We start from the raw sequence: 24950 nt of genomic DNA, 5'->3' as shown, positions 1-24950 counted from the left end.
GCACACACACGCCCATGCATACATACACATATATTACATCTTCTTTATCCAAACTGATGGGCACTCAGATTGCTTTTGAATCTGAGCTATTGTAAATAATGCTGAAATGAACATGAGTGTGGACAATATTTGCTAATGAGTGTTTTTGTTTTCTTTAGATAAATACCCAGGGTTAGAATTGCTATATTGTATGATAGCTCCATTTTTAATTTTTGAAGTGATTCCATGCTGTCTTCCATAGTGGCTGCACCAATTTACATTCCCACAAATAGTGCATTCCTATTTCTTCACATCCTTGCCAACATTTGTTGTCTTTTTGATGATAATTATTCTGACAGGTGTGAGGTGGTATTTCATCATTGTTTTGTATTTTCCTGATGATTAGTGATGTTGAGTATCTTTGTGCCTATTAGCCATCTGTATGTTTTCTTTGGAAAAATATCTATTTAGATCCCTTGCTCATCCTTGTCTTGTTCCTAATCTTAGAGGAAATGCTTTCAGTTTTTCACAGTTGAGTATATTAGCTGTGGGCTTGCTCTGTGTGAACTTTATTATGTTGAGGTATGTTCCCTCTGTACTCACTTTGTTGAGAGTTTTTATCATAAATGGATGTTAAATTTTATCAAAACTTTGTCTCCTTGTTGAGATGGTCATGATTTTTATTCTTTAGTTTGTTAATATGATAGATCATGTTGATAGATTTTTGGATATTGAATCATCCTTGCATCCTTGGGATACATTTCCCTTGATCATGGTGTATGATCCTTTTAATGTACTGTTTAATTCAGCTTGCTGATATTTTGTTGAGGATTTTTGCATCTGTCTTCATCAATGATACTGGTCTGTAATGTCCTTTTTGTGTGAAATTTCTGCGATTTTTGTGTGTGTGACATTTTATTCCTTCTACTAACTTCAGAGTTTGCTTGTTCTTTTTCTGGCTCCTTTAAGTGTAAGGTTGTCGTTTATTTGAGGGATTTTTTGTTTCTTGAGATAGTCAGTCTTGTATTGCTTTAAACTTGCAACAGCATACTTCCATCTGGTCACCAGAGCTACAGCTTCTGAGTATGCCCTGTGTGTGAGTCTGTTTCAGTGGACTGACTCCTATGGATACTTACTTGGTAGCCGTGGCTGGTCCTTGGTCTGGTTGGTTACCGCAGAAGTTGTGCAGAATTTGTTGGCCCCTGATGGGCATGTTCAGATCCTGCACAGCTAGCTACATGGCTAGTGGAGTACCAGGCCTGGTGCCAACCTACTGGTGGGTGGGCCCAGGTTACGAAGTAGCGGACTGAAGACCAGGAGCCCCAGAGCTAGTGTTTACCTAGTGTTGGTGGGCAGGTTTAGTCTTGGGGTTCCTGCAGCTCATGGGGTCCTATGACAGCCTGCCTGCTAATAGGTGGAACTGTGTTTCTGCCCATCTGGTCCCTTGGCCTGGCATTTCCCAGTACTAGTGCTGACTGGCTGGTAGACAGAGCTCAGTTTCAGTGCTAATAAGCTAGAGTGAGAATTCCAGAATGGCAGTTGTCAGCACCAGTGTTGCCATATATGATGGTCTCCCAAAAATGACTGCTGCCAGTATCTCTGTCTCCACATTAAGTCCCATCCTCCTGCCTCTCTGGGAGGCTCTCTTAAGGTCAGTGAGTGGGTCCTTTCATGTTACTGATTCTGCCCTCCGTTCTGGAATGTTTGAGATTATTGTGTGCAGCCCTTGTCTACATGGATATTTTGGTTTTTCATGTTTTTGTGGGTGCCAGCTCCACCACCTCAGGAAATTTTATGAAACTTCAGTTCTGTGAAACTAAAGAAGTCCTAGGAATTGGGAAAACAAGTGACATAGTGGATTTAGAATCATAGTGGATGATTTGAAAGAGAAAAAGCCCTTGAAGCCATAGAGAAGAAAGAAGATGGTTATGAGCACTGTTTGTAATGACAAGTTGAGCCATAGCTTCTCGCCCCACTTTATAGATGAAGAAACTGAGGCTCATGGAGGCCAGGTAACACCCCTGAGCTTCTGAAGCCATCAGTAGCCACAGTGCAGGCAGAGTCTGCCTGACTGGCTCTACAGCTGTTCTTTGCACTGAGTCTTGTATGAGTTCATCTGCTTTTGTTAATTTGCTTCTAGTAGTCATTCCTTTCCTTCCCTGGTTTCCCAGCGTTTTTTCATTATTTTTCTCATAGAAAACCAGTTCTGTTAGAATATACTTGTGATAGTGGTGTTCCCTCATCTTTTCTGGCCGCAGTACGGTTTACAGAACAGCCCCGTGACTGAGCAGTGAGTTTGTGAAACACAGTCAGTTCCGTGCCACTGTCCTCTCCCTGGCCCTGTGTGGTACGTTTCTATTCCATTCTATTCTTTATTCTTATTATTTTCTTTAGGTGAAGTAGGCTGGCTGTGATCCATTAATCACACCCTTCAATAGCTCATGTCCCATAGTTTGGCCCACATTTTTAAAGCATGACTTGTAGCTCGAGTACTTTTCAGCAGAGGACAACAGGTTGTCTGAGTAAGAGCCCATCTCCTGTTCAGCTGAACTCAGATTCATGCTCTGTGCAACCAGGCACTCTTATTTTACCCCTTTGTGGAGGGGTGGGAATTCGTTTGAAATAGCATTTCAGCATTAACTTTAGAAACGGGGGCCATAGCTCACTTATTCTTGTGGTGGCTTCCTGTAGATAACACATACTTTTAAACTCTTGTCTGTAAGATTGTGACTCGCTCTGCCTCTTCATGCCTTTGATCTTAATGTTTCTATATTTTCCTGAGGTACTTTATTTAGCAACTTAAGTGAGTTTCAAAACCAAGCAAAGGTTTGCCATTCATCTATCCAAAATCTTGAAATTCTAGCTCACCTTATTTTAATTTAAGTAATATAGAGGGGCCTATTAAGAGTAGAATTAATAACCAAGTATCTGATTTTTTAATATACCATTTTCTGATTTTACTTTTTAAGAATAAAAAGAGAAATAGGAGTATGCAAATAGGAGTACGCAGACAGAGTAGAATGACAACAGTTGTGTGTCCTCTCCCCTTCGCTCTCTGAGACAGTATAATAATGTGTGTCCTGCAACACAAATGACTGAAGTATACCACTCTTGTCTCTTTCCCCAGCCCTCCAAGCCATAACATTGTGGTGAATGGAAAAGAATGTATAAACTTTGCTTCATTCAATTTTCTTGGATTGTTGGATAACCCTAGGCTCAAGGTAGGTAGCACATATGCTGAAGTGGACAGATAACATGACTGACTTAAGCAACTGGGCATAAAATAAGAGACAAATGCAGATTATCTGAAAGGGCTATGTGAATGTTTATCATTATTCTTTCTTGACAGAGCTGTAACCTAGTTTTCAACAAGGAAGGCAGGAGTGTCCTAATGGGGTTTAGTGTTAGGTGATAGCCAGAGAACTATATGAACCAAACCTGGTAATAGCTGGAGGGGTGTCCAGGAAACTGCTTCATCTCCTTTTGGGATTGTGGGCCAGTAAACATTTTTTGAGGAAAGTTGTTCAGTCGCCCAGTTATCTCTGACTCTATGCAACCCTTTGGACTGTAGCACGCCAGGCCTCCCTGCCCCTCACCATCTCCCGAAGTTTGTACAAGTTCATGTCCATGAACTTTGAGGTAAAACTTATGCCCAAAATGCCAAAAGTGCGAATGCATTGAGTTAACCAGGTTTTCAGACAGTAAAGCATCTGCCTACAATGCAGGAGACCTGGGTTTGATCCCTGGGTTGGGAATATCCCCTGGAGAAGGAAATGGCAACCCACTGTGGTACGCTTTCCTGGAAAATCCTATGGACTGAGGAGCCTGGTAGGCTGCAGTCCGTGGGGTCGCAAAGAGTCAGACACGACTGAGTGACTAACAACCAGGTTTTAATGGTCAAGCTAATATAACTTTTCCATGTTCTTAGTCATATGCCTTAATCTTTCCATCCCTCCTTTCTTTATATCCTGTCAGAATTGTCTTAGTTCTTATAAAGGAGGAAAAACCAGGCAACTGGAGAGCTATGTGAGCTATGTGGGTGAAAAAAAAATTTCATATTTGAATTCTTAAGGATGAATTATTACAATATATATATATTTTTTTCCACAAAGGCAGCAGCTTTGGCATCTCTAAAGAAGTATGGTGTGGGAACTTGTGGACCTAGAGGATTTTATGGCACATTTGGTATGTTTTCTGTCATATTTTTTAGACTACTGCTTTCAACAATTAAGATCCAATCTGATTTCAAAACTCCTTGGAAAAGGTATCCTTAATTAGTTGTGGTAATAAGCAGGTGAACTTTCTAGAAGATTTTGTGTTTGAGACCATTGGTGCCAGACATGTTGATCTTAGGCTGACTGTCCCTTGTGTTGAAGGGCCATGGGTACCTAAGGCGCACTATCTCAGTAGGATGAAGACTGAGCTCTTCTTGCATTTGCCCCAAGAGACAGTGGTGTGAGGAGACTGTCTGCCGTGCATGACATTTGTAACGGGAAGCATCTGGTTTGAATGGCTCTGCTCTTTATAGTTGTGCAGAAACCCAAATCTTCCCTGTATTGTTGCTATTGGCCTAATAAGGGCACCGTCCTTGTCTGCGTGGCTGTAGCCAAATGATGAGTATGAGGGAGCAGGAGTGCAGGGCTGCTGTACCCGTGTGGGTGGGCAGGTGGTATTGCTCATCATTCTGCCCACATTCCTTTGGTGAAAACATAACCCGGATCATGCCTCCAGCAGAGGGACTGGGAAGTTGCCCTAGCTGGGCAGCCACCACATGCCAGGAGCAAGGTGAGAACAGATTGTGGGTATGGAGGGCAGTGATCAACTGAATAGCCCTTTTCTTTCTGGAATGAAGATGAAGGATCATTGATTTCCTTATGTGTGGATGACCTGGGGATGGATTAACTACATGTTAGGATGAGTATGATTTCAAACACAGTGAACTCCCTAAATCAGAGTCATCAAAGAAGACCTTGGAATTTTATGGTGGTTTTTGTTAAATGTATATTGTTCTTTGCTTCTGAAAATTTCAGAAATGTTATATAATTGTTCAAGTGAGTATACTACTGGAAACAGCATTCTGGTTTGTGAAATGTCAGAGGCTGGGGAAAGAGGCCAGGGAAGGAAGTCTCTTTTGTCTTCTCTGCCCATTTTCATTCCTTGGTCTGTGTTTTTTGTTTCACTTCTGCAGTTAAGATGTTTTTATTTAAGGGAGCACCTTTCTTTATCCCTTAGCTAGTTTAGTGGTTGAATTATTTGTATTGGAAACAGATGATGGGAGTTGGTGTCCAAGAATCCTGCAGCTGGACAGGATCTTTAAAATCTTGTATTCCTGCATCCAAGCTATTCAGAAGAGAACTAGAAAGCTCAGAGAGGTTAAGTGACTTCCTCATGGTCACACTGCTAATTAATTCCAACCCTAAAACTAGAAAACAAGTTTCTTGATTTGCAGTCAGAATGGGAAGATCAAAGACTTTAAAGAGCTTAGATCAGAGCCTCCCTCTTTCTTCTAGCCTAATGCAAACATGAGTTGTTTGCCTGCTTTTTATTGGTAGGGTATTATTTCCTTGATAAGAATTAGAAAACTAGAAAAGGCACTTCTTGTTTTTACAGGTTTATTTGTTGTAATCTGATCAACAAGCCTTTCTTTCCATGATCTGCTTGCTGGGGTAAAGAATTTGCTTTCTTAAAAGCCTCTCTTTCTAGCAGATTTTATTTGCCTGTGTGGCCTTGACTCTTGCTCAAGAGTTATCTGAGAAGACCAATAAGAGATTTATTGTAAAATTTAGTGAAAAAAAAGTTTCAAATCTTTAAGACCAGTTTTCCTAGAACTGTGGAAATATGTTATAACCGCCTAATTTTTCATTTGAATCACCTGAAATATGCATAATATGATGCTGTGTGCTTCCAGATTTGTGTGTATGTGTGTGGGGAGTCTTTAATGATTTTTAGATTAATTTTTAAATTGCAATATAGTTGACAAAAAATATTGTTAGTGTCAAGTATATAGTGATTTGACATTTGCATACATTATGAAATGATCACCATGACAAGTCTAGCAACCATCTGTTCCTGAAGTTATTACAATATTATTGGCCATATACCCTATGCTGTGTATTACATCCCCATTGCTTATTTATTTTATAATGGGATGTTTGTACCTCTTATCTGTACCTAATTCTCCCCACTCCTCATCCCCTTTCCCTTTGGCAGCCACATATTTCTTCTCTGTGAGTCTGTTTTCATTGTGGTTTGTTTGCTTGTTTTTTGAGTCCACATATAAGTGAGGTCATACGGTGTTTGTCTTGCTCTATCTGACTTATTTCACTTTTCATAAAACCCTAAATTAATTTTCTTGATTGAATAATTCAGTCCATGATATAAATCTCAAAAAGTTTTAAAAAGATAGTGAAGTCTTCTCCCTACTGTCATTCTGCCTCCCAGAAAAGACAGCTACTGTCAGTAGTTTGTTAATTCTTCCAGAGACTTTTTTTCAGTGTATGCAAACCACTTTCATACTTTTCCACCCCAGTTTTACAAAAGTGATAGCATACATATATACATAGTATGCTGTTCAAGTTTGTTTTAAATTTAATCTCTCATATGTCTGAATGTACTAAACACATAGTTGTGTTAATCAGCTCTTTTGTGAACTACTTTATTTGTCACTGTGTCTTTCTTGGGCTTCCCAGGTGGCAGGCACAGTGGTAAAGAGTCTGCCTGCCAGTGCAGGAAATGCAGGAGACGTGGGTTTGATCCTGGGTCAGGAAGATCCCATGGAGTAGGAAATGGCAACCCATTCCAGTGTTCTTGCCTGGAAAATCTCATGGACAGAGGAGCCTGCTGGGCTACAGTCCATGGAGTCTCAAAGAGCTGGACATGACTAAATAACAGCACACACCCACTCACACGTATCATTCTTATCCTATTGTAGTTCAAGCTTCAAACAGACTGTGTTATCTGGACAAAGATTGAAGATTAATTTGCCGTGGTTTTGTAATAAGACACCAAACCTACAGCCTGGAGTAACGTGTAATGTTTTCTGAGTATATTGTCCTTCCTGTTAACTTGCTTTGTTCCTTTTCAGCAGTTATCCATGCTTGCTTATCATCTTTTTTCCTTCCTTTATATGTATATTGCATGTATTTTTACTTTTTGTTTTTTCAATAGGATATTTTCTATGTTTTTCCTTATTCTGGGACCGATCACTTAAATTATTGTAGTTGTATTACATTACCTTGAAATTTCAGTGTAGGTAAGTTCAGGGAAGCTACCTGAGATCTGCTAAGGCTATATTTTAAATCTCTAAAATACCTTCTACAGTTAAATTATTCTGAATATTTAGGGTACATTAACCCTTTGCACCAAGCATTAAAGCAGAAGTGAAGACCCCTTTCCTTTCATTTTAGTAGCTTGTGCGTTTGTGAGACTAGGGTCTCTTTCCCTGGCCCAGCAAAAGGTTGTTTTTAATTTTGTCTTTTTCCTGGAAGGATCATTGAGGCATCTATTTTCAGTGAAGAAAATGTTGCCTGTTTTAGCTCTTTTCTCAACATTTCAAGTAATGAATGAAAATCACATATTGGAAAAGCAAATGTCCTTATTAAAACATTTTCCGCTTATTGTTTGATAGTAAAATTAGGTGATACTAGATGATTAATACAGAAAAAAGAAAATTGAGAATTGAGTTAAAATTCTTCTAGTTTCTTAGGCTAAATGTTTACCTAGCTCCTAAAGGCCCAGCAAATTGTCTTATATAGTAAAGGACCATGTGAATCAGAGATTTTTCCACCTTCTCATCTTATTGTTTCAATGTGTATTTTAGAATCAATCAAACGGTGTTATCAAGTTGTGGAGTGTTCCTTTTCTCTGAGGCTAATGCGGTCCCAGTGCCTTTGATAATTGCTCTTGTTGAACCTTTTTATTTTGTTTGTAATGCATTCAGATCTCATTTATTTGTTTATTCCTCCGGCCTGGGGTCTGCCTTACATATATAATACATACTTGGCTCTATGGTCTTAAACTAAATCAAAAGACAGTTACTGGCAGGGTTTCATTGTGAGAGATAGTGACATTTAATTGTGTTTTAGAGCCAGTAGTAAAGAACTGTTCATTTGTTTATTTTAAAGATATTTTTTCTCTGTTGTAGCATCTTGACTGCATGTTTTAGTAGGAAAAGCATTTGGTCATAAAATTCCTAGATCTGCCACTTCCTTCTACCAGTCATGGGATTGTAGTCTTCTCAGTGTAGGCAGGGAATGATCTTTGTGCAACTTAGAACATTTTGGTAAGAATCACATAAGATACTGTTTGTGAAAAAATACTGCATGCGAAAGCATTCTGGAAAACATTCAGCACTGTTTTTGTGTTCTAATGAGTATATATGTGATATTTGTACTTTTAAGAAAAATTGTTCAAGTCTCAGATATTTAAAAAAGTATGTAACATAAAAATATGGAGATAAAAGAGAAAATATAGTAGGTTGTTTTTAAACTGTTTTAAAGTTGGCAATTTTATGGTTTTTCCTCTGAACAACAAACTAGAACTTGGCCATAAAACCTCCTTTTATTCTGATAAATAGGAAATTGAACCAAGTGGCTTTAATATAAGATAGCCCTTATATTTGGATATCCAGGATTTAGATAGCTTCATTAGAAGATAACATATCTGATATTTCCTTTTAAAAGAAGAAAGCATTTTCTTTTATTCTACAAATATTAATTTAGTTGAACAAACACACAGTATACTGCTTTTTCCATGCCAGGCGTTATTCTGAGTGTTTATGAGCATTAACTCTTGCGGTTCTCCTAACAGTCCTTTCAGGTAGGTACAGCTGTTGCCATTTGACAGAGGAAGGACCTGAGAGGGACGGAACAGTTTTAGGCCTGTCTGGGGTTCACAGCAGGCAGTGAGGGAGCCCAGATCTGAGCCCCTGTGATGACCACATGGCCAGGCTCTGTGCTTGGTGTGGGGCATCTTACCCTAGCCTTGCCTCCCATCTGTTACATTCTGGTGAGGGAGCAAGTGCCAGAAAGAGCAGCAAGTGCTGAGAGGACACGGAGGCCTTCTGGTCACCTCCTGCCATAGCCTCTTGCCTGCCATATTGTTTCCTAGCAGTGAATTAAAGAATGCCCCATGCAAATCTATGAATCTAATTGTTGAAATGGATCATACACACAGAAGATAGACATCCAGAGTCAAAGAACATGCCCTGGCAGATTTTTCTGTTTGCTGGCTCCCTCACCCTTTTGTTGAAAATTTCTTCATTGTAGAGTATTATCATACATAAAAAGAAGTTACACAGCTATCCTTGTTCACCTGTCACAAAACCTGCTTTGCAAGGCTGACATCAGCTAAAGCCCAGCGTTTTTAATTAGGAGGAGAAAAGGCCTGTCTTATTTAAGCTTCTGGGACTAGACAAGAACCAGTAAATCACTGACTTATTGTAGAAAGATTCTTCTTACTACTTCATGGTAATGACATAAAAATGGTTATGAGTATGTGTGATGAGAGTATTAACATAATTTTTTTATCAACTGAGTTACTAACTCTAAACCCTTAAAGCAGAGCCAAGATGTGTTTGTTTTATTTATTTTTATTTGTTTTATTGCTAATCAATGAAGAGAATCATTTAGATCTACAGAATGATTTTAAATCCCTTTTTGTGGCTGGCAGAGAGTTTGTCTGTACCCACAGCATCTTTTTTCTTTTTGAAATGGAGATAATGAATGAAAGCATTTCACTGTGACTTGGGTAGTACTTCTGCTAGCTAAATTGTTGAGATTTGCCATAGATAATTCCCGGTTTAGAGGTAGCATTGTAATTTGAAGGAGGCCTCCTACGTGGGACCTGCCCTCTCATCTGATCAGAAATGAGAGGCAGTGGAGTGGTGGGGGTCTTTGTGTAGGGAAGGTGCTCAGAGGACACTAACAAAGAGGAGAAGGAAGGCACACCTGAGACACGCTTTTGCTCAGCCGCATGGAGGAAGCTAGGTGTCTGGTGCTTTTCTGCTTTCCTTGTTCTTGTCAGGTTTTTGCCTGAAACCTTTCCGTGGCAACATACCTCATAGAATGGCGGGCAAGCAGGAGCAAAATCAAGTCTGTAGACTTGGTGGTGTTGCTATCACAGGTTTGATGCTTGAAAAGCTAAGCACTCCTTTGGTACCATTTCGATCAACCAAGATGCATCTTTCTAGACCTTGTTATTGTGAAATCTCATGTTTATTTAATATTGATCTAATTAAAGTATCAGTTATAAAAACTATTTGATTAGTAATGGAAATCAAGTGATATTTCATGTATTTTCTATGTAATAGTCTATATGGGAGTGCTTCCCTGATAGCTCAGTTGGTAAAGAATCCACTTGCAATGCAGGAGACCCCGGTTCGATTCATGCGTCAGAAAGATCTGCTGGAGGAGGGATAGGCTACCCTCTCCAGTATTCTTGGGCTTCTCCTTGTGGCTCAGCTGGTAAAGAATCTGCCTGCAGTGCAGGAGACCTGGGTTCTATCTGTGGGTTGGAAAGATCTCCTGGAGAAGGGAAAGGCTACCCACTCCAGTATTCTGGCCTGAAGAATGCCATGGACTGTATAATATAGTCCATGGGGTTGCAGAGAGTTGCCCACTACTGAGTGACTTTCACTTTCAGGCTATATTGGTATACTTTTAAACTTATAAATGGGCAGAAGCACACTAGATTGTTTTTAAATCATTGCTTGATTAGAATGGGGTAAATAGTTCATTTTCACAATTCTGTATCATCCTTTAAGAAGTCTGTGAATGAAATAGACTTTGATTTATTTTATTTTTCAGATGTTGCTGCTGAATTTTCTAATTCCTCACTGTACCTCTCTTGCCATCAAATTGGGATTTAGTTTGGATCCTCTGTGTTGTCTCATATCTCACTCAGTGGTCTCCCCTGTAGGCTCAGAGTTCTCCATTGAGAACTGCCAGATGCCTCTCTTAGCTGTCTCACTTTGTCAGGTGGCTGCTGCTGCTGCTGCTAAGTCGCTTCAGTTGTGTCCGACTCTGTGCGACCCCATAGACGACGGCCCACCAGCCTTCCCCGTCCCTGGTATTCTCCAGGCAAGAACGCTGGAGTAGGTTGCCATTTCCTTCTCCAATGCATAAAAGTGAAAAGTGAAAGTGAAGTCGCTCAGTTGTGTCCGACTCTTCGCGACCTCTACCAGGCTCCTCCGTCCATGGGATTTTCCAGGCAAGAGTACTGGAGTGGGGCGCCATTGCCTTCTCCGTTGTCAAGTGGCAGGAGCCCTGATTTCTCCCTGACCCAGTGCTTATCAGAGTATCTTTATGTGACACTTACTAAATGTTTAATTAACAGTTGAATTAACTGAGATTGTTAGACAGCCCTCATCTCCTTTTTAAAATGTAGTCCTTTGTGAAGTTGTATCTTTTATAATTCTCAATTTTGTCTCTTATTAATTAAAAGGCATTGCAATAAGATTAGCTTGCCTCTGACATATCAGTAAGTGGGTTTACAGAGTTTAGACACTTTAGTCAAATGTTCTAAAAAGTGGTTTATTCCTATTGCTGAACTTACCCCTCCCTGGAAGGTGATGGAAGCTTTATAGTTAACTAGGTCCCTGTCCCTTACTGTGGGCTGGATTAAGTTGTTTCTTTTGTATATCTCAGTCCTTCAGGTCTTTTCCTTCTCCCCTTTCTCACCAGGAATGCCTCTGGTGGGGAGGGGCATACTGCAGGGAAGGCTGATGCTGAAGGGGCCTCTGGGTGCGATGCTCCCACCTACAGGTCCTCGACGTCTAGGCTGAAGGGAGGGTTCTGCTGGGCCATCGGCCTTCTTCACCCCTTACTGGAGAACATCTAGGTCCTCTGCCGCTGCCTACGCTTCTGAGTTCCTCTCTGTGGACGTACCCCGGCTCTGTCTGAAAGTCTGCCTTTACTCCTCTGAGCTCGTCCTCTTTCTCTTGAAACTGCAAGGCTAGAGGGGCCTGGCTGCATCTTCCCTATATTAGCTTCTGAGTTCTCCTTGCACAGGGCATGGGTGAAATGCTGATGTAGTTCTCCAGGCTTGGGTCCTGCTGTAGTTAAAAGAGCTAAAGGAAGTTACAAAAAAATTTCTGCTCTCAGGTAATGCTTCAAGATACCTTGAAGTTTTCCAGTTCAAAGCCAGTCAGGATACTGTTTATTCCAGATATCGCTGGTCTTTTCATCTGAGGGCCTAGGAAGGTGAAAGGCTATATGGAACCATGATGTAAGAGAGAAGGAAAAAAACAGTTTAATAATTACAGTTTATCCCTATAATTATATCAACATTCTTCCTAAGCTGCTTCCATAAAAGGGCTGTATTTCTCTTTGTATTCTACATTTGAATTCACCAGTACTGTTAAAAAGAAAATTCAGACAGAAACTCAGTCCTGCAGTGTAATGGCAGGTGCCACCAATAAATGCTGACACAAACTGTCAGCAGAGTGACCACCATAGTTGAGAAAGTCTCCCTCTCAATGCAGAGTGTGTAGAGTTCTTTTTAACGACTTTGCTTTTGTATTTCTTTTCCTTTTAAAAGCTGGTTGACGGTTGTCTTCATGCCTGGTTTGGTCACTCCTGCTAAAATGCAAAAAGGCATTAATAATGTACATTAACAACACCTCAGCATTGTTGACTGAGAGAAGTTAAAGCAGGCAAAGTGAAATCTTACTGCTAGAGTGATATGAAAGTAAAACCCAGAGTCAGAGCCATCTCAGTCACATATTTATGGACAAATGAGTAGCTGACTCAGTTCACAGAGTATAGAAATAGTTTGGGCCTGGAATTATCTTAGTAGATATTGTATAACTTGTAACTAAAAACAATTACATTTGACCACAAGGTGACTATTAATAACTAAACTAACTGCCTATGTTATTTTCTTTCTTCTTTAGTCAAAGAAAAAGAATTAAAAGACCTTTTAACCATTTAACTTTTTACTCTTGAACTAGATGTGCACTTGGATTTAGAAGACCGCCTAGCAAAATTTATGAAGACAGAAGAAGCCATAATATACTCATATGGATTTGCCACTATAGCCAGTGCTATTCCTGCTTACTCTAAGAGAGGGGACATTGTGTTTGTGTAAGTAACTTTTACCTACATTTCTCATCAAAATTCCTTTGGAAGTAATATTGGCCTTCCTAGAAAATGTCTCTGTTAGAGATCATCTACCTAAAATATTGATTTTTTTTTTTTAACATTGAGAAGGTCAGACTTCTGCAGGAAGGGGCCAGCCCTCTGCCTTCCCTGTGTAGCTCCAGACAGCATGGTGTCCTTGTGAGTCTGTGATCATAACCCACTCACACTCCCTGCTAAAGTCACTCCACTTCTCAGCGCCCTCGCTGCAACTCTTGGTCTCTGCTGATTTTGCTCCATGGCTTGTTTAGAACACTGAAGTCATGAGTTGGGGGACTCATAATAAGGACTTGTGTCTCTATTTTTATGAACAATGGAAACTTTAAGTGAAGTGTGACAAAACCAAATTCTGGCTACAGTGTTAAAGAGGAGGCAAAAGTCAGTCTGAGACCTAAAATTAAAAGTTATTTAATAATCTACGCAGAATATAACAGAGGCTTGGGCTAGTGGCAGGTACTTTTGACGCTGCCTGTAACCTGCTGCCTGGGCTCTGCCAGCCCTCACTCTCTTCCTCCCCTCTATGGTAAGCAGCAATACCACACGTCCAGTGTCCATGTATGTTTGCTTCTGGAAAGTTAAGAAAGTCCCCAACTAGGGACTAGATTTTTAATAAAGCATAGTTACAACTACAGTGTCATCCAGTATTGCTTTGTACAAGTACCGCCCCATAAATTCATTTTTGAGTTTAAAGTCTAGAAAAAGCTTACAGTTAACAGTTGAACTTGTATGCTTCCTTTGTCAGATAATAAATACTATATTGTCCTTTTGGTTTAGTTGCTGGGAAACCTAGTCTAAATTCACTTTCAAGTCTTAAATTTCTAGTACATCATTAGACAACTTAATTATTTCCTTGTACATAATTTTAAATATTCCACCTGAAATCTGTTTGAAGATAGGAACACTGGAGGTAAAAATTTATTTATTTAGTAAGTAGTTTAATGAATTGTTTTTGATAAATTCATTCAGTTCAGTTCAGTCCCTCAGTCGTGTCCGATTCTTTGCGACCCCATGAATTGCAGCACGCCAGGCCTCCCAGTCCATCACTCCCCGTCTCGGAGTTCATTCAGACTCATATCCATTGAGTCGGTGATGCCATCCAGCCATCTCATCCTCTGTCGTAGGCAGTATGCCCGAGGTTTCATTTTCTTTCTTTTGTAGTAAACTGTGATAATGCTTTGTCTACAGATCTCAGAGCAATGGTTGTTCATATACTTAAGTCTTTCCTTGTTACTTTATCTTTCTGTTACTTTATGTACCCTTTTCTAATGAAATGCTTCATGTTGAGATAATTGTGGCTTTACGTACACCTGTAAGAAATGCAGAGATTTTTCTGGACCCTTTACCTAGTCTTCCCCAAAGGTCATCTCTTGCAAAACTGTAATACAGTTTCAAACTGGAATGTAGACACTGATAAAGTCAAGATAATCCCTGGTGTTATCAAACCCATGTTCCTTCTACCCTGTTTTCTCTTTAACCCCTGGCAGCCACTACTCTCTTCTCCCATTTCTGTAATTTCATCATTTCAAGATTGCTGTACAAATGTAATCATATAGTAGGTAATATTTGAGGATTGCCTTTTTTCATTTTGAATGAATTCTCCAGAGATTCTTCAGAGCTGTTATGTGAAACAGGAGTTGGTTCCTTTTGATTGCTGAGCCACATTCCATAGTATGGATACACCAAAGTTTGTTGAACCATTCACCTCTTAAGGATATCAGAGTTGTTTTTAGTTTGGGACTATTACAAGTAAAGATGCAATAAATATTCACGTATAGGTTTCTCTGTGAGCTTAAGTTATTATTTCTTTGAAATATAGACCAAACAGTGCAGTTGCTGGTCATGCAGTGTTACATATTTCATTTTTTAAGAAACTTTAAAAAAAAGTTTTCCAGAGTGGTATATTATTTCATATTTCTGTCAATAGTGTATAAGTGATCTAGTTTTTCTGACATCCTCAGCCGCATTTGGTGGTGTCACTATTCTTTGTTGTAGCCATTCTGTAGGTGTATAAAGATATCTCTTTGTGGTTTTAGTTTAAATTTCCCTGATAACTAGCCATACTTAACTGTTTTTAGACTTTGTTAGTCTTGGCATAGGAGAAGGAAACGGCAGCCCACTCTACTGTTCTTGCCTGGAGAATCCTGTGAACAGAGGAGCCTGGTGGGCTGCTGTCTATGGTATTGCACAGAGTCAGACATGACTGAAGCAACTTAGCAGCAGCAGCAGCAATCTTGGCATCAGAATAATACTTTCTGAAGCCAATTTGAAAGTGTTTTCTCCTCTTGTAGTATTTTCTGGAGAAATTCTATAAACATTTGTTAGAATTCTCCAGTAAAAACAATTGAGCCTGGAGTTTGTTTGTTTTGTTAGTGTTTTTCAAGGAATTGGTCCATTTCTTCTGAATCATCAAATTTATATGTATAGCATACTTTGTGGTATTCCTTTCTTATCCTTCTAATGTGATATACCTTTATTATCCTTCGAACGTCTAGAAGCTCATTTCCTTCCTGACTGGTAATTTTTGTCTATTCTCTTTTTTTGTCATTTTTGTTAGAAATTTGTCAATTCTATTGATCTTTGAAAAAAAAAAATCAACTCTGTTTCATAGATTTTTTTTTTGTACAGTGTATTTTTGTTTTCATTTCTGCTGATTTCTGTTGTATTTCTTGTCTCCTCATTTTGAGTTTATCTTATTCCTTCTAGGTTCTTAAAGTGGGAACTTCAATCGCTAACTTGAGGCTTTTCTTTTCTTCTAATGTGTTAGTGTTATGAATTTACCTCATCATGCTATAGTTGTGTTCCATGAATTTGATGTGTTTATTTTCATTTTCATGTAGTTCCTTGGATTTTATTTTCCTTAATACTCTCTTTGACCCATAGGTTATGTAGAAGTTTGTTGTTCGTTTCCCAAACCTTTGGAAAATGTAAATTTGTTAGTTTTGTGGCCTGTGATGTGGTCTCTTTTGGAATATGTTCCATCAGTTAGTTCAGTTCAGTTCAGTCGCACAGTGTGTCTGACTCTTTGCAACCCCATGAACTGCAGCACGCCAGGCCTCCCTGTCCATCACCAACTCCTGGAGTTCACTCAAATTCATATCCATCGAGTTGGTGATGCCATCCAGCCATCTCATCCTCTGTTGTCCCCTTCTCCTCCTGCCCCCAATCCCTCCCAGCATCAGATATTTTCCAATGAGTCAACTCTTTGCATGAGGTGGCCACAGTATTGGAGTTTCAGCTTAAGCATCATTCCTTCCAGAGAACACCCAGGACTGATCTCCTTTAGAGTGTATTGGTTGGATCTCCTTGCAGTCCAAGGGACTCTCAAGAGTCTTCTCCAACACCACAGTTCAAAAGCCTCAATTGTTTGGTGCTCAGCTTTCTTCACAGTCCAACTCTCAAATCCATACATGACAACTGGAAAAACCATAGCCTTGACTAGATGGACCTTTGTTGGCAAAGTAATGTCTCTGCTTTTGAATATACTATCTAGGTTGGTCATAACTTTTCTTCCAAGGAGCAAGTGTCTTTTAATTTCATGGCTGCAGTCACCATCTGCAGTGATTCTGGAGCCCAAAAAATAAAGTCTAACACTGTTTCCACTGTTTCCCCATCTATTTGCCATGAAGTGATGGGACCAGATGCCATGATCTTCGTTTTCTGAATGTTGAGCTTTAATCCAGCTTTTTCACTCTCCACTTTCACTTTCATCAAGAGGCTTTTTATAGTTTCTCTTCAGTTTCTGCCATCAGGGTGGTGTCATGTGCGTATCTGAGGTGACTGATATTTCTCCCGGCAATCTTGATTCCAGCTTGTGCTTCTTCCAGCCCAGCATTTCTCATGATGTCCTCTGCATATAAGTTAAATAAGCAGAGTGACAATATACAGCCTTGACGTACTCCTTTTCCTATTTGGAACCAGTCTGTTGTTCCATGTCCAGTTCTAACTGTTGCTTCCTGAACTGCATAGAGGTTTCTGAAGAGGCAGGTCAGGTGGTCTGGTATTCCCATCTCTTTCAGGATTTTCCACAGTTTATTGTGATCCACACAGTCAAAGGCTTTGGCATAGTCAATAAAGCAGAAATAGATGTTTTTCTGGAACTCTCTTGCTTTCTTGATGATCCAGCAGATGTTGGCAATTTGATCTCTGTTTCCTCTGCCTTTTCTAAAACCAGCTTGAACATCTGGAAGTTCACGGTTCACGTATTGCTAAAGCCTGGCTTGGAGAATTTTGAGCATTACTTTACTAGCATGTGAGATGAGTGCAATTGTGTGGTAGTTTGAGCATTCTTTGGCATTGCCTTTCTTTGGGATTGAAATGAAAAGTGACCTTTTCCGGTCCTGTGGCCACTGCTGAGTTTTCCAAATTTGCTGGCATATTGAGTGCAGGACTTTCACAGCATCATCTTTCAGGATTTGAAATAGCTCCACTGGAATTCCATCACCTCCGCTAGCTTTGTTCGTAGTGATGCTTTCTAAGGCCCACTTGACTTCACATTCCAGGATGTCTGGCTCTAGGTGAGTGATCACACTATCGTGATTATCTGGGCCATGAAGATCTTTTTTGTACAGTTCTTTTGTGTATTCTTGCCACCTTTTCTTAATATCTTCTGCTTCTGTTAGGTCCATACCATTTCTGTCCTTTATCGAGCCCATCTTTGCATGAAATATTCCCTTGGTATCTCTAATTTTCTTGAAGAGATCTCTAGTCTTTCTCATTCTGTTGTTTCCCTCTATTTCTTTGCATTGATCACTGAAGAAGGCTTTCTTATCTCTTCTTGCTGTTCTTTGGAACTCTGCATTCAGATGCTTATATCTTTCCTTTTCTCCTTTGCTTTTCACTTCTCTTCTTTTCACAGCTATTTGTAAGGCCTCCTCAGACAGCCATTTTGCTTTTTTGCATTTCTTTTCCATGGGGATGATCTTGATCCCTGTCTCCTGTACAATGTCAGGAACCTCCGTCCATAGTTCATCAGGCACTATATCTACCAGATCTAGGCCCTTAAATCTATTTCTCACTTCCACTGTATAATCATAAGGGATTTGATTTAGGTCATACCTGAATGGTCTAGTGGTTTTCCCTACTTTCTTCCCTTTCAGTCTGAATTTAGCAATAAGGAGTTCATGATCTGAGAGCATTGATCTACCAATTTTTATTTTTCATTTCTTACTTGTTCTGTTTGTTTTTTGTTTTCCTTTTTTTTTCCCCTGCCTTTCTCAGGGTTAATTGAATGTCTTTGGGAGTTCCATTTTTATTTATCTTGTTTATATAATACAATCACTTATATCTTTTTTTTTATAATACAGGTATTTTAAGTATTTCTTACAAACACCTTGAGAACCACATGAGATAGTGTTATAATTTTTACTTTAACCATCCAAAAATAATTTAGAAAACTCATGAGAAGAAAAGCCTACTGTGTTTGTTCATGCTTTTTGCTTTGTTCTTTCTTCCTTCATCAGAATGTACAGTTATTTTATTTTATCTGTTTATTATTTCTATGTGGATAGCTTTCCCTAGCCATTCATTTAGGGGAGGCCCGCTTGAGAAAAATTCTCAGTTATTTTTCATTACTAAAGAATATTTTTGCTAGTTTTGGTTGCCAGTCTTTTCTTTTAGCATTTGAAATACGTTGTGACACTTTTTTCTGGTGTTCATGGTTTATGATGAGAAATGTACTGTCACTCAAATTTCTTTTCTCTTATATGTAAGATGTCATTTTTGGGGTGCTGTTTTCAAGAATTTTTTCTTTGTCACTAGTTTTCAGAAATTTGACTAAAATTATATTGGCATTTATATGTTTGGGCTCACCTGGAAGAATTTCACTCAGCGTCATTAATCTGTTGGTTTAAGCCTGTTGCCAAAGTTGGGACTTTTTTCAGCTATTTAAGTATTTATTTAAGTATCTGTTTGGTTCTCATCTTTGGAACTCCACAGATTTGAATGTTGCATATTTTATTGTAGTCTCACAGACCCCTGAGACTCTGTTCTTTTCTTTCTAGTCTGTTTTCTCTTTGCTGTCTACATTGACTTGATTTCTGCTGTTCTGTCTTTTTAGCTCTCTGATTTTGAGCTCATCCACTATGTTTTTTCTCTTGACTATTTTGTTTTTCAGTTTTAACATCTCCACAGGATTCTTTATTTCTTCCCTCTCTCTGCTGAGACTTCCTGTTTCTTCATTTGTTTCAAGCATGTTGGTAATTACTCATTGAAGCATTTTCACTGTGACTGCTCTGAAGTCATTGACAGATAATCCTGACAGCTTTGTCATCTCACTACCTACATTAGTTTATTTTTTTTCCATTTTTTGATGTTTTTTGGTTCTTGGTGTGACAACATCTTCATATTATGCTATTATAGTTTATGCTTTATTTAAATGTTCTAATTGTTTCTCTGACAGTCTTCCAACAGGGGCAGGGGCCACTGCTGCCTCATTACTGCCAGATGGAAATACAAGTCCAGGGTCTCCACTGGGCCTCCATTGACACTGACATGGGGTTATTTTCATTTCTGCTGGTTGTTGATGAGAGTCCTACTTTTCTCTGAGCCTCCCCTGACATACCCTAAGCATAGAGAGGGGAGAGTGCCTCTCATGCAAGAGGGTTGGAAGTTGGGTCTCTCCACACGGTCTTCACAGTGGGAGCCACTCGTTACTATCCAGTAGGGATACATACAAGTCCTGGTTGTCTTCTGTGACAACTCCCTTGGGGGTGTTGGGGAGCCTTGTTATGGCCTTGCAAGGGCTAGAGTCTAGGTTCCCCCTGAGCCTTTGCTGATGTGGAGGGGACAGGCCCAGGTTGTTCTTGATTGGTTGCAGTAGAGACATTATTGGGCTTCCCTGGTGGCTCAGAGGTAAAGAATCCACCTGCAGTGTGGGTGACCTGGGTTCAATTCCTGATTTGGGAAGATCCCCTGGAGGAGGGTATGGCAACCTGCTCCAGTATTCTTGCCTGAAGAATCCCTATGGACAGAGGAGCTTGGCGGGCTGCAGTCCATGGGGTTGCAAAGAGTCGGACATGACTGACTAAGAACACTCACAGAGACATTATCATTTGCTGAGCTGCCCCCTTTCCTGTCCTTTTGGCTACAGAGAGCAGACTTTTGTCAGACCTTTTTTGTCTATGCCTGTTGGCATTTTCAGTTTGCCTGCTGCTGCTAAGTCTCTTCAGTCATGTCCGACTCTGCGTGACCCCATAGATGGCAGCCCACCAGGCTCCCCTGTCCCTGGGATTCTCCAGGCAAGAACACTGGAGTGGGTTGCCATTTCCTTCTCCAATTCATGAAAGTGAAAAGTGAAAGTGACGTCGCTCAGTCATGTCCAACTCTCAGTGACCCCACGGACTGCAGCCCACCAGGCTCCTGTGTCCATGGGACTTTCCAGGCAAGAATACTGGAGTGGGGTGTCACTGCCTTTTCCATCAGTTCTAAATCAGGAAAATCCAGGAACTTGTTTCATGTCATTTCTTACATCCCTTGCTTGTCTGCTTTTTCTTATTTTTCAGTATTGTCTTATATTTGTTTTATACACAATTTCCAGGATTTTTGGTTTTACCCAGTGAAAAAAATAGGAAAAATTAATGATGTCTTACTCCCCAGAAGTAGAAGTCTTGTTTGAACTTTTAAATAATACACTTAATTTAAAAATTATATTCCACCCTCTCACCACAAGTAACTCAATTTGGGAGATCGTACTGAAGTTTAATCTACATGACTCAGCATTCTCCCCTGGGTTATGTAGAGTCAGCAGTCCAGTATTCATTTTCATGGCAAAGTAATGGCAGAGTGGTGGCCAGTCAAATCAGAGATGTTATTGATGATAAGATGCATCAATGTTTCATTTAGTTTTCAGAATGAGAAAATTGCTGTGAATAAATTAATCTGCCATCCGTACAGTAAGATGCATGCTGATTTTTCAAAGGTCAAAATATGGCAAGAGTGTGCTTCTTGGAACAGAGTCAGTATGGTAGTTAGGTGGAAAGACTTGCAGAGTGAAGTGCAAACAATGATGTATTAATGTTCAAACATATTTTACCTATTTACCCTGTTCAGTTTAACAAGTGGATGTTGGTCAACTTATAAAAGCAAGCATTCCTTTTCTGAGAATGTTGACAAGACCCTTTAAACCCCAATCTGGTAGGTCTGTCTTTCTTGCAGAGATAAAGCGGCCTGCTTTGCTATTCAGAAGGGATTACAGGCATCACGTAGTGACATTAAGCTGTTTAACCATAATGATATGGATGACCTGGAGCGACTACTAAAAGAACAAGAGATTGAAGATCAAAAGGTATGATTCTTTTGAAGAAAATTATACAATTCTTTAGTACTTTCTAACTAGCTAAATTATAAATGAAATGGTAATTTGTCATGAAAACTTGCCCGTGGATCACATTTGGGTATTAAATAAAGGTGTTCTTGCTTATTAAATGTACCTCAGGTTAGAAAGCCAAGTCTGATAGTAATTGCCTCATCATTGTCATCATTATATGTGGCAAATTTGGAAGAAGGGTATCTAGGCAGCTTTCTAAAAAGAGAAAAAGAAAAACAGCATGCACTTTAGAGATGGAGGAATATATATACTCAACTCTACAGAAATAACACCAGAATTCATTACAGTGTTAACAGGATATACCTAGTGAGTTCAAAATAGACTTATTCATATCAGAATAAATCATGTATCAGTCCACTGGAGAAAACAGTGGCAGCGTATCTTCATTTATGAATTTATGAGACTCTTCTGACCCCAGCCTCATCCCAGAGCTCTGAGCGACTGCTTCCTATGGGAAACAACTGCCTCAAGCATGGTTTCCTTCCCTCCTGCAGCCTGTTTCCACTTCTCAGTTCAGTTCAGTTCAGTCACTCAGTCGTGTCCGACTCTTTGAGATCCCATGAATCGCAGCACGCCAGGCCTCCCTGTCCATCACCAACTCCCAGAGTTCACTCAGAGTTGCATCCATCGAGTCAGTGATGCCATCCAGTCATCTCATCCTCGGTCGTCCCCTTCTCCTCCTGCCCCCAATCCCTCCCAGCATCAAAGTCTTCTCCAGTAAGCACCTGCATAGGTCCTTGGGGCAGGGAGGGAATTGGTGGAGTGGAACTTGCTCCTTGTTGTTCTGATAAAGGGGGAAATAGAGGAAACGTGTTCAAAGCATCACCGTTAGAATTAGCATTTATTTGCCCCGACAGCAGGGATGGAAAAGGTAGTTCTGGTCTGTGGTTCTGCAGCAGGAACCACTGTATGTAGATGTACTAGTAACCTGGTCACCGGATCCTTGGTTTGAAACACCACTTTCAGGTGGACTTTTCCACTGCAACTCATCCATTGCTAGAGTAACTGATAAAGATGTTCATCACATTCTTAATTTTGTGTTAATTCCCATTTTTCTAGATCCTTGTTTTATTTCTTTTGGATTCAGTTGTCTTTGTTTAGGTGATAGCCTAGGAGCAGCACTACATGATCATACACATTCCTGTGATGAATATGCGTAGACTCTGCTCTTCTGCGGTAGATGTGCTGTAAGCCATGTTGTATAATTACACAATTGAGAAATCTATAGATGTTAGGGAATGCCGTAAAATTGAGACCATATCACCTGTGAATTCTTTCGTCAAATTGTAAAATGATGCCCCTTATTATGATTCAGTAATAGAATGCTACTGTATTGAAGAACACTGCATAAGAAGTATGACCAATGGACTGGTCTGCTGTAGAGTTATTTTGCCAGGTTAACATTGTACAAATTTGGAAGACAACATATTCAAGTTTTGTGTGTATGTATTTTATAAGATTTATAATCTGTGGAACTTTTAAAAAGTGAATAACCAGGAATTATCTTAAAATTTATTTCCTTTTTATAGTTTTTACCTTTTTATTAATTAATTCATACCATATTTTCCTGCCAAGAGTAAGCATTCTAAATTACTTTACATTTTGATTTTTAGAAATAAGTCTTTTAAAATTTTATTTTCATATTTAAAATTTTACATATTTTCTACTTAGATGCTTGTTTTTACTTTGAAAGTGAGTTAAAATATTGCCGTCTAGTCTGGATTTGGATCAAACTTTTTTGTCAAAAATTTCCCAACTATTGGGGTTTATACCTTTTTTCATTCCTTTTCTTCTACAGTTCTTGTATCCCATATTATTCTTTCTTTAAGAAAAAAAAAGACAGTAGATTAAAAACAGCAGTTCACAGAAATACAAACAACTGAGCAAATAAAACTTAGTCTGACCTCACTAACAATTACAGAAATGAAGGTAAAAGTTTTTGCCTGTCCAATTAGGGAAAACTTTTATGGTAGTAATCAGTGCCACACTGATGTATGTGATAATACAAAGGGTCCTCCTATAGCTCTGATAAGAGTTTCAGTTGTGACAGCCTTTCTAGAGGATAAATGGGTGCATATATTTCAGGATTCTTAAATACCCATATCCTCTGGAGTTCTGTCTTTAGAAGATAAGATAATCAGAAATGGTGTCAAAGATCAACCAAAAACCAAATGAGGGAAACAACTAAATCCAATACTGTGGGAATAATTAATTCATCTGTGGTAAAGCTATAAGGTGAAGTAGTAAATCTCCATTAAAATCATGGTTTAAATAATATTAAATAGTATAAAAATGTTCACAAATATTTTTAAAACTCACATCCTAAAACTATTGCAGCAAAATCCTGATTTAAACAAAGTAAGTTAATCAGTGTGTGGTGTGATAAGCTCATTTGTTAAATTCTTTTTTGTATTTTTCCATTTCCCAAGAATATTATAGGAATAAAATATTCCTTTGTTGATTATTTTAAGATCATAAGAAAGGTACTTCATTCTTGAAAGGTAAGGAGAAGCAGGATGCCCCCATGTCCTCACCTGTGACCTCCCAGGAGACCCACAGCCTCCAGGTTTGAGTTAATGGCAGAGTGAAGATGACCAAGAAAACTCAATGATGTATATACTTTTGCGTACTTCAGTAGACACTTTTTTGAGCATTACAGCTGTGCGCTCCACAATATACCTTAAAAAACAGCTCTGCTATTTGAATTTCTAGTTGTTCATTAGAAGCTTGGAAGCAAGACACCTTGGAGTAGAAAGGTGATGGCAAACTCTGTCTGTGAAATTGTCTAAGTGCAGTATACCTGAAACATCACAGATTCAGCAGTAGGAGTGGTTTATTAGTGACTTGATGTCAGTGGGATGTGGAAAGGCATGTGTTATTTGACTAAGTCCCTCCACTACACCACCTTTGAACATCGCTGGATGAAGCCATAGTCAGTGTCCTGGCCCCTGTCATGACATAAAACATCCATTTCTCCCCCAGAAGATTCCCTTGGGTCCCTTCCCAGTCATTCTGGGCTTGGAGGGTTGTGGTTTTGTTTTAATATTCTCAGATTCTTAAGGTTATATTTGTGGGTGAGGCCTCCTCATTGGCTATGTGACCTGAAAACATACCTGGGAAAAGAAAGCACTGTTTTTCATCTCATCGTAATAGGATCTCAAACCTTAAACTTGAAATTAATTTAGTCTATTTATTTATTTATCTTGGTGAATACATCTTGTAGGGTGAAAGTGCTCGAAAGCACCTAACAGATTTCTGTATTTGGAGTTACTAAAGTTTAAAATGTCTGTTTTTTTCTTTTAAAGAATCCTCGCAAGGCTCGTGTAACTAGACGTTTCATTATAGTTGAAGGATTGTATATGAATACTGGAACTGTTTGCCCTCTTCCAGAATTGGTGAGCAACTATGTTTATTAATTATTTGAGAATTCAGACTATTTGGCAGTTATACCTTTTGTTTATGACCACTTTTAATGTATAACATCTACACTGATTTGCTTAATAGGTATCATA

The 24950-nt window shown here is 39.3% G+C and overlaps 1 protein-coding gene across 2 annotated transcripts in view; it reads left to right on the top strand.

The window, feature by feature from the left end:
• The window catches only part of SPTLC1 (serine palmitoyltransferase long chain base subunit 1), a 66518-nt gene that overhangs the window by 18777 nt on the left and 22791 nt on the right, over nt 1-24950 (top strand). Inside the window, exons 4-8 of one of the 2 annotated variants that reach the window (XM_069575608.1) lie at nt 3107-3204; nt 4096-4164; nt 12929-13061; nt 21267-21396; nt 24744-24833. In XM_069575608.1, the coding sequence (XP_069431709.1) occupies nt 3107-3204; nt 4096-4164; nt 12929-13061; nt 21267-21396; nt 24744-24833 (520 nt within the window). Of the gene's footprint in view, nt 1-3106; nt 3205-4091; nt 4165-12928; nt 13062-21266; nt 21397-24743; nt 24834-24950 lie in introns of both variants that reach the window. The other variant, XM_069575609.1, reaches the window with a different exon arrangement.

This window comes from Ovis canadensis, chromosome 2 (genome assembly GCF_042477335.2).
Source record: "Ovis canadensis isolate MfBH-ARS-UI-01 breed Bighorn chromosome 2, ARS-UI_OviCan_v2, whole genome shotgun sequence".
In the NCBI taxonomy this organism is placed as follows: domain Eukaryota; kingdom Metazoa; phylum Chordata; class Mammalia; order Artiodactyla; family Bovidae; genus Ovis; species Ovis canadensis.
Note: the sequence above shows the minus strand (reverse complement) of the source record. Positions and strands in the feature narration are given on the sequence as shown.